The sequence below is a fragment of the Rattus norvegicus genome, chromosome 6 (genome assembly GCF_021556685.1).
Source record: "Rattus norvegicus strain SHRSP/BbbUtx chromosome 6, alternate assembly SHRSP_T2T, whole genome shotgun sequence".
Taxonomy (NCBI): Eukaryota; Metazoa; Chordata; class Mammalia; order Rodentia; family Muridae; genus Rattus; species Rattus norvegicus.
In genome coordinates this window covers 55,903,563-55,920,099 of record NC_141539.1, presented here as the reverse complement: position 1 = coordinate 55,920,099, position 16,537 = coordinate 55,903,563, and the positions used below count along the sequence as shown (strand labels likewise).

General features: G+C 47.0%; 1 protein-coding gene across 2 annotated transcripts in view; it reads left to right on the top strand.

Moving 5' to 3' along the window:
- The window catches only part of Cdhr3 (cadherin-related family member 3), a 60,742-nt gene that overhangs the window by 30,708 nt on the left and 13,497 nt on the right, over positions 1-16,537 (top strand). For both annotated transcript variants that reach the window (XM_087554941.1, XM_087554940.1), the window contains exons 7-12: positions 182-330; positions 3,140-3,329; positions 10,256-10,427; positions 11,596-11,698; positions 12,661-12,759; positions 14,696-14,922. In XM_087554941.1, coding sequence (XP_087411067.1) covers positions 182-330; positions 3,140-3,329; positions 10,256-10,427; positions 11,596-11,698; positions 12,661-12,759; positions 14,696-14,922 — 940 coding nt within the window. The remainder of the gene's footprint in view (positions 1-181; positions 331-3,139; positions 3,330-10,255; positions 10,428-11,595; positions 11,699-12,660; positions 12,760-14,695; positions 14,923-16,537) is intronic.

The following is a 16,537-nucleotide window of genomic DNA, read 5'->3' as shown; positions in this document are numbered from 1 at the left end:
TTTGGAAATGCAGACAGCAGCACCCCCACCCCCCAGCCCTCAGCGGCTGTGTTCTCTCTGCATGTTGATGCAGCTCAAGCAACGTGGCGCTATATTTAGTACACACCAAAATACCTACCACCCAGTCTGCACCCTCCCCTGCCCCTGCAAATTAGCCACCGCTGCAGTGTTTCTGTTTCAGCCCAAGGAGAGTGTACTCCATCCCAGAGGAAGCGCCTCTGGGAACCATGGTGGCGAACATCACAGCAGTGGATCCTGATGACGAGGGCTTTCCTGGCCACCTCCTCTACAGCATCGCTACCACCAGCAGCTACTTCATGGTAGACCAGTGTGAGTCGTGGGCAGTGCCCTCTCTGGCATCCTCGAATGACGCCGTTCAGTGGTTTTACGATGCTTTCCCTTCCCTCTGGCCCTTGGTCTGCCTATCTGTCTAGGTTCATCGTTAGTTGTCAGGGGAAGGGTGTGTTAAAGGCACCAGACACCAACCAAGATGGTGGAGTCTGAGCAGGGCTGAGTGTGAGCAGATGGGTGACCTTTCACCTTTAGGGGGACATGAAACTTTTTCTCAACTGCCATGAAGATTAAGGTTGAAACCCTATAAATAGAACTCACGCATCTCCCTCCATCTGTGCAGACACGAAGACTTAAGGACATGAGAAAATTAGATTTCGTGGTGGGTTTCTGTCTGTCTGTCTGTTTAGTTGGTTGGGCTGGTTTGGTTTAGGTTTTTTGAGACAGGGTTTTTCTATATAACACTGGCTGACCTTGGCCTGCTCTGTAACCCAGGCTGGCCTCAAACTCAGACAGCTACCTAAGTGCTGGGATTAAAGGCATGTACCACCACTACCCAGAGATAGAGATAGAGATAGAGATAGAGATAGAGATAGAGATAGAGATAGAGATAGAGATAGAGATAGATGTAGATATAGATATAGATATATTTATTTTTTCAAGACAGGGTCTTGCTACGTAGTTCTGGCTGGTCTGGAACTTGTAGCTATGAGTTTTAGCAACTCATAGCAATTCTCCTGCTTCAGCTTCTTGAGTACTAGAGTTACAGGCATTTACCACCACCCATGTCCGGAAAATTGCAATTTTTATACTGAGTTTGATGAGGAGGTAGAAGGACGGTAAATTGTGCAAGGCCCAGTGCTCCGGTGTCTCTGTCCTCCTAGATGATGATGCTGTCGTCTCTGGGAAAATCTCTCCAATGAAAGCCTTCTGATCACTCAGAGGTGACCAGAGTAAGGGCAGAGAGGTCCTGCCACTTCGGCGACTGTCTGAGATATCAGGGCGCCATGTTGTCGGGTGGCCTGCCTCAGCCCCATCACTCTGGGGAAGGTGGGCCTGTGAAGTTGCATGAGCCGCCTGTTCCGTCCACACTTTCCTAAGGATCCAGAAGACAGGAATGGTATCGACACTGAAATAGAATGAAGGCAGGTGTGTAATTTCAGTGTCTTCAATAATCTCGCTTTAAAAAATGAAATTGAGCAGGACAGTGGTGGTGCACGCCCTTAATCACAGCACTTGATAGGGAGAGGCAGGCAGATCTCTTGGAGTTCTAGGCCGGCCTGCTCTATGACTGAGTTCCAGGACAGCTAGGGCTACACAGAGAAACCCTGTCTCAAAAACAAACAAAAGAAGACAAAAGTAAAGAACAAAATTACTCTTAGGATCCAAAATATTGTCATTGCAATATAATTGATATTTAAAAGTAATTGAAATATATATAGTACTTTGTTTGGAAGCTTGCTGTGTATTTTATACTTAAAGCATAACTCAATTCAGACTGGGCCCGTTTCAGAGGCTACATAGCTACCTGTAACTAATGGTGATGCCCAGCTCAGTGTCTCTCCATATCAGCTTGCTAGATTGTTGCCAGTTATGTTCCGGGATGAATAGCCAAGTGCGGAGAGTGAGCTTTTTCTCCTCCTAAGTAGCCACCTTAGTGGAGACTACATATTTACCAAACATTCTGTAGAGGGGCTACACGCATTCCACCCCAAGTACTCGCACAACCCAGCGGACTAACACACCCATAGTTTACAAAGGAAAACCAAGGGCTAGAGAGATACCCAGACACGTTCAGTGGTTGCCCAAGAGCCCCAGCTCATTGGGGGCACCTTGATGTCCAAGATGGATGACTCTACAGCCTCTTCTCTTAGCCACCATACTGTCCCTTCACCATAAACCCAGGTCGTGTCAGCCCAGTGGACTTCACTTTACATAATGCTTTTGTGGAAGCCAACATCCGACAACCCCAGACGATGTGTCACTGGTCCCACACACTCTTGAGCAAAGTATACCTATTCCGGGCCTAAGGAAATGATTGACATGCAAAGCTAGCAGCTGGGATCTGCCTCTGGAAACTTGTAAGGGCTTTGCAAAGACGAACTCACATGGCTAAGAATGTAGAAATAGTTCTGTTTACTCTGATGTTGCAAAAACGAACTTTACACACACACACACACACACACACACACACACACACACACTACACAGTAGTGCTAGGGGTTGAACCTAGGACCACATCCATGTCAGGCAAGCACTACCTCTGAACCTCCCACACTTTTTTTGAGTGTTTAAACCAAGACTCTGGTTCCAAATAATACAAAGGACAGCAAATCTAGCTAAGCATAAGACGATAGAAAGGAAGAGAAGAAAGGAGAGGAGAGAAGGGGAGCGAAGGAAGGAGAGGAGGCACAGCGCCATTCTTTCTGAGAGCCAGGTGATCAGGGCAGGGAAGGGTGTGAACCAGCACTGCTCCAAGGATCTCAGCAGCTCAAGTTCTGGGTTTTGCCTGCAGCTCCTGCTGTAGCTCGCTCACTCTCCAATGTGTGTTTCTTAGCAACAGATTCTCCAAGAGAGAATCCAGTGGATCAAATTAGAGTCAGCTACCGACCATTTCTGTCCGCTGTGGACAGTGCTGCACCCAGGGCCCAACGCTGCAGTCTAAGGCATGGCTTTAGAGAAAGATCAGGTCAGGTGTTCCAATAAACATCAAACCCAGAAGCACGTGCGGTTGTACAGGACGTGTCTGTAGAGGGGCTCACTCAGGGCAAGCTGGTCATCCTTCTGACATAGCCTTCTCCCGGGTTCTTCATGGTCTCCGTTTGTCTTCTAACCTTTGCCTTCTTAGTGACAGGGACAATCCAAGTGGCCCAGAGGCTAGATCGAGATGCAGGTGAACTGAGACAGAATCCCATCATTTCTCTGGAAGTTCTGGTGAAGGACAGACCCTCTGGGGGTCAGGAGAACCGCATGCAGATAACCTTCATCGTGGAAGATATCAATGACAATCCTGCAACATGCAGAAAGCGCACCTTCAGGTAGTCATGAGTCGGAATGTGTTCCCCCGTGGCTGGTCCTTGACCCCTGGCTTCTTTCATATGGCATGGCATCAGGGAATGACTCTATAGCGGATTGGAGGTGGCCCATTTCATTCAAACACCGTTTTGTCATTCCTTTTCCTTGCCCATTCACTCCCCTCCTCATTATTTCTCTTCTGCTTTCTACGTGTGTATACAGCTATTTTTTTTTTAATTTTGTTCCATTCGTACCACAGGCCCTCTCTGGACTGTGTCTTTTCTTTACTTATTGCCACCAAGGGTGATGCCCTGCTGTTAGCTGCTGTAATAGATGCTGCAGAGTCAGGATTAGTAGCCAGGCGCTCCGAAAGAAATCTCGGTAAATAACAGGAATAAATCAAAACAAAACATCTAATTCACCTGACGAGACTTAATTGTGAATACGCGAAGGGGAGATACAGCTGCGTGTGGGACATGATTATTATGTTTCTATTTGTTCTCTGACTCGCAATTAAGTCACAATAAGTTTCAAGTAAAGCCATTTAATAGTTCATTTCTACTTTAAGTGTGTTAGTGTTTTGCCTGCATATATGGCTGCGCACTACATGCCTGTCTGGTTCCCTACAGAGATGAGAAGAGAGTATCAGACCCTCTGGAAATGGAGTTATACACAATGAGCTGTGAGGCTCCATGGAGACCTTGGTCCTCTGGAACAGCAGAAGTGCTCTTAAACACTGAGCTCTCACTCCAGCCCCATAAAGCTCTTTTTTGATTCTGGATTACTGCACCACCCCCCTCCTAAACTGTAGCTTGTCTTTCTGCTATTTTGTCAAAAAGCCACGCAATTGGGAATTCTTCCATAATAGCTTAAGCTTGATGGTTTCCACGCTAGCCAGTTTCTGGAAGTTTGAATGGAGTCAGTTTGGGGGTGGGGTGCATCTCAGCAATGACTCTTTGAGGGCAGAGTGCCCTGCACCTGAAGTGAGACTGAGTATCAGAACTGGCCTGTTTTGATGACCCTATCAGCAGAATCTCTTGGGGTATCTTTGGCTGCTTTTTCAGGTTTGTTTCAGGTGACTTTGGGCAGTTTTGATACATAGAATGGCCACACAAAAGACAAATAGCCCCAGACAAAGGCCATCTGGGATTATCAAAAGCTATTACGGTCATTTCACCAGCTCCCCATTTTTCACAACTTTCCTGCTCTACTCAGTGCTAGAGGATCTGTATTGTGGCTAGCAGTCTGTCGGGACACACACCTCAGGTCCACCCTGTGCCTCGCCCCACGCCCTGGAAGGCTGCCTACTATCTTCTTTGCAGACTATCTTCTGCCTGACCAGTGGGGAAGTGTCCAAAAACGCGGGGTAAGAGTGAGGCCAGGAGTGGTTTATCAACTGCCTCCCTTTCTAACCTGCCCCCTCCATACTCTAAAGGGCTCAGTTCCCATAAGGCATCCCTTTACACACAACACTCCCAGTCCCTGGGTTCCAGTTTTAGAGACTTCTCCCTCCACTGGTACTTCCCAGTCTCTGAGTACCAAGGATGTCCCAGGCTTATTAGACCCGAGAGATATGCCAGTCCTTAAAATTTCTACACATACCCATACACCCCTCTGCAATCATTTCTTCACTAAATCTCCTAGAAGTATCTTAATTTGCTAGCTACTTCTGGCTGAGGCCCTGGCTCACCCAGTCACAAGCTGAACCATGTTCTACCAGCTTGAGCATTCAAGATTCAGTCTCCAAGATGGGCAGCAATGTCAGCCACAGATAATTAGGGTGTGGTTTACACAACATCACACACACAAACTAAGCCTATACTCTGCTAAAGGAAGTCTGAACACTAGAGATGGAATAGAACTTTGCAGGCTCACCCACCTCCCTGGAAAACTCTACATCTATGCTAGCCCTTGGCATCCTGGAAGTCTTCTCTTGCAATCTTAAGCCCTTGGGCTCTTCTTTGTTCCCCTGCACCAAGGGTATCAGTGCCTGGAGCAGACTGTGCCATCTCAGGCCCCTTTGTTTGTTTTCTCTTTTTCTCAAATCAGTTTATTGAATATTCTGTCTTCCTGTGTTCCAGAGTCCCCTGAGGTGGTAGGACAGTATGCAGACAGCATTCCATACTACCTGGTGAAATCACATTTTAAATATTGTAGGTCCTCCAGGTGAGCCCGCCCAGTCCTGATCTTCTCTCCAAAATAGCCCTGAAGCCCATCACACTAAATCAGTAACTATGCTAATTATATCCATTACTGAAAATAATTCCAAACAGTGAGGCCATCACCTCCAGGCTTTTCCAATGAGAGTAACTCCCAGCTGGGCTGTTGAAGGCTTAGAAGTGAGGCGGGTCCGTGGAATGGCTTGTTTCTTTGAGCTGGAAAGTGGAAATCTTTACTTCAAGAATTCAGCCTGCGCGTTCCACACCCCACCCCACCCCACCCCACCCCACCCCTGGAACACACCAGACCATGGGACTAAGAAGCTCTGCCCAGTGAATCCACCACCATCCTATCTTTAATCCCCTCTCCTTCCCAGCCATTACAATGCCAAGCACGAAAGCAAAACAAAACCACAGGACAAAGAAAATGGAGCTCCACCGCCTCTGACATTTATTCTAGAATACTGTGACTTTGGAAGTCTCTGCAGATAGGCTGGGAAGTGGGTGGGCTGGGTGCCAGCATTCATTAGTGGCAGTTACGGGATAGCCTGAGGCTCAGAGTCTGTGGGTGGGTGGGGTAGGTCCTTACAGGCTCCCACCTCCTTGCACGAAGGGCCTGTGGCTTTTCCAGGTTGATGGTGAATGAGCCCAGGGCTCCAGTGGAGGCATCAAAGGCAGCTGGATGGCCTCCGCTCAGGTTGTAAATTGTCCAACACTTGGCTAAAAGTGCTTTGCAAGCTGCTCATGAACAGGAGGTGGATGCAGAAAACTGCTGGGCTCAGTCACCTTTGCCCAGGGACCTATCCCCCCACCCCACCCACGGTCTGATAGCTGTGAGGGAGAGCAGCAGCACAGCAGCTCCCCTTAGAGGAAGGAAGGGATTGATGGATGAGGGGGAGTGGCTTTCCAAGAGAAATGTTTGTGGGGGAAAAATAACAAGTGTTGAGAAAAATGAAAGAACATGTCAAAACTGCTGATGTAGTTTTAGTGTGTGCCTAGCATACAACAGGCAGAGGCAGGGATGGGGGGAGGAAGGGGAAGAAAGAGAATGGGGGCTTGGGGGGTGGAATCTGGCACCAGGATCCTGAATTCTCTAGATGAGGCACTCTTTCAGTTCTGAAGATCCACAAACATCTATGGCCTAGATACAATTGATGGTGTTATGGGGAACTCACCACAGATGACCACTTAGACATAGTGTGTAGCCAATTAAAATTAATTGATTCAAACTGGATGGGACCTAGGTATACTCAAGTATCCAGAACAAGGAGTGTTTTAAGACAGAAACCATGGCCTGCATCTCTCTCAGCAGCTGCAGGGACCTTCGCAGAAGTAAACCCTTTGAAGCAGGCTTCTCGGAAGCAAAGATATGTGATTGGCTAGAAGGGTTCCACAGAAACGGGCAGTTTACAGAAGCTGAAATAACTTAGCTAGGACAGCCTGACCTTTGGTGCCTAGAATAGAGTTGGGGAGTTTTCCATTCGGACTTTCCATCCAGGAGATCAAATTCTAATTCAACCTGACATGGCCTCAGTAAGCATACAAGATGGAGGCCTTACCCTATCACAATGGAACTTAAAGTTTGCAATGATCCTAACAGACAATGGAGACTCTTGTCCAGAGACTTTGACTTTCTTAGACACGCCTTGAACCCCCAACTCCAACTCTTCTTTGCTTCCCTGTAAGATGAGGACAGGAGTACAAAGCTCTTGGAGACAATGGAATTAGAGATACTTCTTAAAACACACAGTTAGTATTTAATAAGTGGTCTGTATTCAAAGAATCAATGATTAAAACCATGGCATTGCACAGTGATGGCAGGAACAAAATGGCAGATGTGTTTTCTGCCAGTGTGGCCTTGTGAAGACACGGGGACACCTGTGCTCTCTCTAGCAAGAGGACGCTGTTAACAATCACAGTCTAACACTATCCTTGCTCCACAGTTGCTGAGCTGTCTCAAGAAGAGGTTGTAGAGTGGGAGGAGTATAATTGGTTGTAGAGAATACCGGGAATCAGAGGACTTTATGCACTGTCGTGGTTTTGAGTGCTCTGAGAACCGGATGTCATCCTTTTCCACCCATAGTCCTGTGAACAGGACCACCCTAGACACCAGCTCTAATCCAGCATCCAGCGACCGCAGAGACCAACCATGTCCAACCAGAAACCAAAGAGCTACCAGATGACCCAAAGGATGGGGAGCAGCAGTAAATGCTGTCATTTCAGGTCACTAGGATTGAAGCCAGTGGGTCATGTAGCAAAAGCTAATGTCTGTTTTGAATATGGAAAAGGAGAAACTGGAAATGTGAGCACAGCCTTCTATGAACTGAAGCCTTCAGGAGTTAGTCTTCCTCCGTTTTATTCACCAAGCTTGGCTAGACCAGAGGCTGAGGCTAGGGCTTCAGAGTTGACCCTTAATATATGACTTTTGGAAAAGAGAGAAAGAGGAAAAAAGAAAGAAAGGAAAAAAACAGACAGAAGAAAGGGAGGGAGGGAGGAAGGGAGGGAGGAAAAGCTAAGCCTGGATTAGAGAATCTATGATACCAAATGGTAGAAGTTCATAATTATGGAGGGTTAAAATGTTGCAAGCCAGAGCCAAATTATCTTGGGCTACATTTAGTCCCTTTGAAAGTCATTTATTGCCTGCCTGTGTTTGACCTAACATCCTTGTGACCATCAAAACTTTAAACTGTATTCCTAGTGGGACACTGGCTTCCACCAATCTGAGACTAAGAATGTCATCAGATAGCATCTGAGACTTATTGCAGTTTCCCCTTCTTTGCTGTGGTCTGCCCTCCCCCCGTGGTTCCCACCAGTGTATTTGACAAATACTTTGATTCATGACTTTTTGTTCCATAAGTGACTCTCATAGAGCCACTTCCACAGCATTCCATGATATCTGGAGAACCCCAAGTTTGTGCCATTGAGCTGTGGCCACTCACATCTGGCCCCAGATAAGTTCTCTCTTACTCTCTCTGAACTGAGAACAATGGGTTTGCCTTAACAATGCTAAGGAATTGAGATGCCCCTGTATGACACTGAGGCCTCCAGGACAAACATCAAGGAATTTTCAACCTTCCAAGAATGGGAACTGAGGGATCTTCTCTCAACAAGTGAAAACTCCAGCAGTCAGGATTAGGATTTAGTGGCAGAGGACCTCGGTTTGTCAGAGCTAAGGAATGTTGAAGCAGAGATCACACCATGCAACAGATCTCACACAAGAGGTTTATTGGAGAAGGGGCTGTTCAGAGGCTGCCTCTGAGCAAGGGTGTGAGGGAAGAAAAGAAGCTCCGAAGAGAAAGTACTGGCTTTTTATAATGGGGTATAGCTCATGTGGATAGGGCAACTGTGGAAACGTGTCACATTTTGGTGGCTGATGATGATGTGGGCACTGTTGCTGGGTCACTGGAGGTGGGGCTTAGGGGTAGGGTTTTCTAATAGTCTGAGTGTGGAAATCTCATTTCTCTTGTATTCTTCACAACTATGCTCTTATATGCTACCATTCACTCATTCCACAGATATTTATTGACAGGGCTAAGAGCAAAGCAGACGATGATCCCTGCCCTCGAATAGAGTACATTCTAGGTGGAAGCAGACAGTATACGGGCTGAATAAGTAAAATGGGTAGCACGTTGGATAATGTTAAGTTCTAAGAATTGCAAATAAAGAGGCAAACAACAGGTGAAACAGTGGATAGGAGTCATTAATATTTTAAAGAAAGTGACATTAGGTTAGAAACTCGAGGAAATGAAAGAAGGAGGGTATCAGTCCATTTCCCAGCTCTATTAGAAAACACCCAAGAAAGATTAGTTCATCTCACAATTTTGGAGATTTCAGACGGCAATAGGTTGGCCCCATTGCTTTGGACCTATAGCAAGATAGCAAATTATGGTCGGAGCCTACAGTAGGGTAAAAGCACTCCCCTCATGACTGAGGATTGAAAGAGAGTGAGAAAAGGGTAGAATCCCACAGTCCAATTTGAAGACATGCCCTCATATGCAGACTTACTCTCAGATGACTCCACTTTTTAGAAATTCCACCGTGGTTGGGGATTTAGCTCAGTGGTAAAGCGCTTGCCTAGCAAGTGCAAGGCCCTGGGTTCGGTCCCCAGATCCGGGAAAAAAAAGGAAAAGAAAAAAAAAATTTAGAAATTCCTCCAACTCCCAAGAGCACCACCCTAGGGACTGAGCCTTTGCTATGTGGGACTCTGAGATCCACTCTGGAGACCTGCTGGAAGAGGAGGAGGAGGAGGAAGAGGAGGAGGAAGAAGAGGAGGAGGAAGAGGAAGAAGAGGAAGAGGAAGAGGAAGAGGAGGAGGAGGAGGAGGACGGAAAGAGGGAGGGCGAGGGGAGGGGGAAGAGGAGGAAGAGGAATGCTCTAAAAGTAGGAGTAATGACCCTGGGGCTAGAGCCTTGATGGCTAGTGAAAGGAGCAACAGGAGGCCAGTGTGGTGGTGGTGGGGGAAGCATGAATAAGGAGGAGCTGAGATCAGAGAGATAAAGTAGAAGCCTGTGAGGAGAGTCCTATGGCCCAAAGTTAAGGTGGTGACTGAATGGAGGAGCTTGTTAGATCGTCATGACCTTGCACTAACAAGATACCTCTAGCTGCTATTGTTAAAGGCACTCAGAAAGGACTCGGGGGCAGGACTGGTGAGGCAGTGAGGAGGATACTATGACAGCCAGGAACTTGTAGAATTGAAAATGGAGTAGAGGTATCTAGCCTCCACCTAGGTTAGAAGGCCCACTCAGTCGCCATTTGTTAGGGGAAAATATTGAATTATGTCTTTTTGCCAGCATTATGTTGCCCGAGAGAGCAGCCAACGGGACATTGCTTTTGGACTTGAACAAGTTCTGCTTTGATGATGACAGCGAAGCTCCGAACAACAAATTCAACTTTACCACGCCATCTGGAGCGGGGAGCAGCCGCCGATTCTCACAGCGTCCAGCTGGCTCTGGGAGAATTGTGGTCAGTTTACGGTCATTGCATTGTTAAAAGGACACAGGAAAGCTGGTCCGACAGGCATGGTGCTTTTGCTACCCCGCAGAGAGAAATTTGCAAGGCAGCCTCCTCTCAGAGCCATGGTAGCAGGGAGACTCAATAGTGGCTGTGTGTTCCTGTGAGGTCCGTATTTTCCCCAGGCTTCAGCATCGTTTATTCTGCAGAGCTGTGCTGGGGTGCTCAGGTCTTTGCGTGGCTTGTGTTTGCATTCGGTTTAGTGAGCCGGTGTAGACCTGGCAGTGTCCGCTGCACACAAGCTCCTCTGTTATTTGAGTGCCTGCTCCTCGAATGAGGTACAAGGGAGAGAAAGCAGGGCCTGTGCTGTCTTGATGGATTCTGCATCCCAGAACCAACAGAGACCCTACAGAGGATCAAACAGGGAACAGGTGGGAAGTATGCACGGGAGCGAAGGCAGATCGGATGGACAGGCATGAGAGGCAGGGTTCAGCAAGCTTGTGAGCCTCTGCTCACACCGGGCTCTTGCCATAGTATGTGTGGAAAAGAGCAAACAGGGAGGACATGGCAAGTGGATGGGTCTTGAGGGGTGTTTCCAGTGGACCTTGGGGATAAGAGCAAGCTGCCCGCCACCTTCCTCCTCAGACTGCCTCCTTTCTTACCTCCAACCTCAATCCCCTAGAGAGCAATGGTGTCATAAAAATACCAATTTCTATTTGGGGGAAATTCATATTTTTCTTAGGTTCTTAATCCATATCCACTGTTTAAAAACATAGGGAGCACTGAAGAGCATCACCGTGTCCACAGTTTGATGTATTTTTCCTGTTTCATTTCTCTGTGGTTTCGTGTATATTTGTATAATTGTGTTAAATAACGGAGCTATTCCTGTATAAAAGGTTCAGTACTGGCTTTTCTTCCACTGACCTGAAAGTATGAACCTTATTTGTTGGGCAAAAGTGCTAGGTAAATGGGTATCCTTGGAGACATGTTTCTGGGCTGGTAAATCAGTTCTCTAGCGGTGGGTGTTACAGCATGGTCTCACAGCTCCTTGAGCACCCTGGCAAATGCTTTCCCAAAGGATGCTGGCAATTAACGTGGCCACTAACTGTATGAAAACAGATCTGTCAGTTCAACAATAGGGCTGTTTATCCCGTTTAATCTGTTGTCTGTCTTGACCTAGTTGATTGGTGATCTAGATTATGAAAATCCGAGCAACCTCGCAGCTGGCAATAAATACAGTGTGATGATCCAGGTGCAAGATGTGGCTCCTCCATACTATGAAAGCAAGTACCTTTTTACTTACTCCGTATGGCATCCCCATGGGCATCGACGATTAAACTGTACTCAGCACTTCCAGGTTTAGGACAGAGTCTCCCTGCTACACCAGTCGGTCCTCAATAGCTACTTCCTCTTGGCTGAGTTAGAGCACCTGAGTGTTCTAAGGGTCTCTCTGCCTCCAGTCTTGCTCCTTTCCCACACAGCTTCACCAGTTCTGCCAGTGATTTTGTTTTTTAGAAATGCCAATGTACCACTACCTGTCAAGTTCATGGCTGAACTCTTGGGTTTGGCACACCAGCACTTCTATGATCTAGCTGCTGCCTAACTCAATGGCTGCACCTCCCCACTCCTGCCAATGTCCCTTTCCTTCAGCTGCACCAAATCACTTATAGCTGCCCTGACAGACTCAAGGTGCTTTATATCAAGGTTGTTTTGTACATGGCTAGAACTCTTCCTCCCATTCCATACCCCTCCCCTTTCTGTACTATTCCAATTTTGCACTATCCTAATTCAACACTGTCCCTCTCTCCATACTATCCCCATATCTCATTGTCCACCATTAGACACTATCCCCCACTGCACTCTGCCCACTGTCTCCTCATTCCATACCATCCCCCATCCCATACCACCCCCTACTGCATACCATCCCCCATCCCACACTATCCCCCTTTCCAAACCATCTCTGATCCCGCACTCTCCCCATCCCGCACTCTCCCCTGCTCCACACTGCCCCTGTCTTCATACTGGCCCACTTGCCCTTCTTAATTGCTGTCCGGCTCATCTCAGACTTTCTCCTCCAGGTTCCACAGTGCTTGTGCTTGTATCAGAGAACCTACAACTTGGTGTCTTGAAACCAGGTTCCCACCTGTATCCCAGAGCCCACGCACATCACAAGGAACTTTCAAACTGCTCACAGAACAAATGAGTACAGGTTGTGATTTGGATTTGTTTCTATTTCCATTTTTAGAAAGCATCTACATTTCTATCCTAACACGCCCAGAAAATGAATTTCCTCTCATCTTCGAGAGGTCCTCCTACATGTTTGACGTGCCAGAGACAAGACCAGGTAGGTAGGGACCAAGTCCCAGGTCACAGACTCTTGCCAGGCATGGCTTCTCCTCTCCTTCTCCCCGACCCTCTCTCCACTCCCGTTACCCCTTTCTTTCTCTCCACACCACTCTTGAGTTGCTCTTGCCACTGTAGAGACCTCCAGGTGAAACACAGGTTTTGAAATCTTGATTAAACTGCGTTTTTCTGAATGCCCCGATTGCTTCCTTCTCTGTCTGCTTAGTTCTGTTAATCCTACAGTGTTTGGTGTTGTCAACTGAGTTTTTTCCTTGGGTCTCTTTCTTCTGTGGTTTTTAACCAGCTCACTGTCCACCAGTTGAAACGATTTCCCACTTCTCTAGTTTCTTTATCTAAAGTCAAAGTAAGAGTATTTCCTTCTTTTTCTTTACTTCACCGGCAGTCTTATTTTCTGCCTTTCTAATGGTACTTTGATTTTTATGGGCTATTGTCCCATTGAGACAAGATTCTCATGACTGACATAGTGGCACATGCCTGTAAGCCTAGAAATTGGGAGGTAAAGACAAGAGGAACAGGAATTTAGGGCCATCTGATCTTACATAGCAAGTTCAAAGTCAGCATGGACTATGTGAGACCCTGTGAGAAAACACACACACACACACACACACACACACACACACACACACACACACACGGTGGGGAGACAGAGATGATAGATAGATAGATAGATAGATAGATAGATAGATAAGCAGACAGATAATAGATGATAGATAGATACATAGATACAGAGACAGATGATAGATAGATAGATAGATAGATAGATACATACATACATACATACATACATATATACATACATACATAGATGATTGATAGGTAGATAGATGGACAGACAGACAGATAGATAGATGAGAGATAGAAAACAAGAACACACACATGAGGGACAGAGGAAGACTCAGAGACAGAAACAGAAAATCCTTGCTCCCAGCTTCACTTTCTCTCCATCTTCCCTGACTTGAAGATAGTAAGTGTTAGCTTTCTATGTTATCTGGTATATTCTGTCAAATATAACAGCTCCTCCCTAGCCATGTACCTTGGGCTCACGGGTATTCCTTCTCTAATGAAAAACAGAGCCAAATCAAAGGCAGAGCATCCTGCTAGTATTCCGGTTCACCTCATTCTCCTTATGGAAGTCTCTAGTTTCTGACATGACGTTTCAAAACAAAACAGAAAAAGATGATCCAGGGAGCACATCAGCTCCTCACCCTTTGCCCAGTGTTCTACATATTCAACAGGACCAAACCTTTAATGAATCCACTGATCCCACTACTGGGACGTTAGCCTTCTGTTACAGGTCACGCACTTGATGCTAGCCTGTAGGAGTGAATAGCAGGGTCTCCCCCGGACAAGAATGTAAGAATGAACTTCTACAAAACAAGAACTTCAGCAGCCATACCAACTCTTGTAAAATAAACAGGAAGAGCAGAACTTAAACATCTACCCTGGGCAGTCCTCAGTTGCTATGTTATTTTTCTAAAGACTTAAGTATTTTTATTTTATGTGTACAAACGTTTTGCCTGCAGGTATGTTAGTGCATTGTGTGAATGTCTGGTGCCTGCAGAGGCCAGAAGAGGGAGTCAGATCTCCCCAAACTGTTGTTACATATTGTTGCAAGCTGCCATGCAGGTGCTGACAATCAGATCTGGGTCCTTTGAAAGAGGGACAGGTGTTCTTACCCACTGAGCCACCTCTCGCTCCCCAGTAGCTCATTATAGAAAATCTGAAAACTCAAGAGACTTTTAGACAGCACTACTACCGAAAGTTGGGAGTGGGGATGGCATGTTCATTCATATCGTTCGAATATAATATAGTAAACATATGGACTTGTGACAACTAGGACGCTTCTAAAAGTCTACCAATGACAGTGAGATACCTCCCCCCAAGTCAGTACTAATGGTTGTACTCTATTCCTGCAGCTAGAACCCAGGTTGGGCAGGTGCGAGCGACTGATAGAGACTTCCCTCAGAGACCAGTGGTGTATTCTATATCCAGAGGAGGGGCCAGCCTCCAGTACCCAAACATATTTTGGATTAATCCCAAGACAGGAGAACTCCAACTAATTACTAAGGCAGACCATGAAACCACTCCTGTCTACATCCTCACGGTCGAGGCCACCAACGGCGAGGACAGGAGCTCAGTCACTGTGAGTGGGGCTGTTGGGTCTCCTATAGTTCACCCAGCTGATTGACTTGGGGTCCCCTCCATGCCTTCAGCATATGGCTATAGGAGAATGGGTAGATGAGGAGAAGAGGAAGAAGCAGTTCCCAGGACATAGAGATCCACAACTATCTGAGGTTCACAGTTGTGAGCAACTGAGAGAAGCCCTAAGACCTATGGCAAGACACTGGCATATCTACTGAAGCCACAAAGCCACTGTGTAGAGCCAAGTTCCTGCTAGGGCACTTGAAGTCTTGCTTTTCTTCTATGAGCTGGTGGTGAGTGGCAAGCTGCCAGAGCGGTTGGATTTGTCGTTCTTAATCTCCTCCTGAAGCAGCCGTGCCTGTTTCTGCCTCATGCCATGCACGCCTGATGGAGTAGATATTACTGCGATACTGTGACCCAAGATTGTATTGTGATGATAAAAATCACGTAGTGGCTATGGCTGAAGGAAAAAGAGGTACTCTTTGGCTCCTGGTTCTGAAAATTCAAGCCCATCTGTTTGTGCCGTTGGTGACAGTGGCATGTAGTGGGAATATACGTTTTAGATAATGCTCACATTTCAAGAGTCAGGAAGCAAGGAGAGAATGGGACAGGGTCTCACAATCCCATCGAGGGTGTCCCCTCAATGACCCGTGGACCTCCCACAAGCCCCACCTGCCATAGTTCTCACATTCCACAGCATTAGCAGATTGGGCACAAGCCTTACCCACATCCAAACCACCACAGAAGCTGCTGAGGCACTGCTTCTCAGAGGTCCACGTTGAGGCCCCGTTGAACGCAGATTCTCAGTGCACAAGTGTGTGGGTCCTGAGTTCACATGCCACACCAGACATGCTTTCCGAGGGGTGCTGGTGTCCCACACAAGCATCCCATGAGACCCTGGTGGGCCTGTGGGGTGATGGTTAGGATGATCTAAGGGCCACGTGACGCCCATAAATATCCATTAGTGAAGGGAAAAAGCATGGGGGAAGCGACTGGCAGCCCTGTGGGGAGGGACAGCAACTGATTTGCAATGAGGAGAATGAATTCATTTCTTACTCGTGCTCCCAATCTTCCGAGAGGGTATGGACAAAGTTTATCTCTGTGACCCTGTTTCTGTGGAACGTCGCGTGATTAACCAATGCGGGATAGTTCAGTTCCTCTGGCGACCTGCTTTGAGCTAATGGGATGGTGTGCTCAGGGATTCAGGAGGCTCAACGCTGCTCTCCAGGGAAAGTTGGAGATAATTGCTGTATTTGTTAGGGTGTCCTTTTTCTTTATTATTTTCTTAAGACAGAAATGAATGGACTCCTGTCTGGAAGCTTGCTAGAGGGAATATTTCAATTTATTCCCCGTATTAGAAATAGCTGAAATCCCTACATTTCAAAAGTAGAATGAATAGGACTCGAAATTCATAAGCCTTTAAATAACGTGATGGGCCAAAATGGTCACATAAGTCCCTTTCAGGACTGATAATATGGGGTCCTCTGCTGGCAGGTGTCCCAGTCAGTTTGCCAGGCCTGACACTCAGCAATGACAGATCTACCTGCCGGCTTGTGGCAGACTCAGTGCAGGTCTAACAGCCCAGGACACGGGGAGACAGTGCCAAAGCAGGGCTT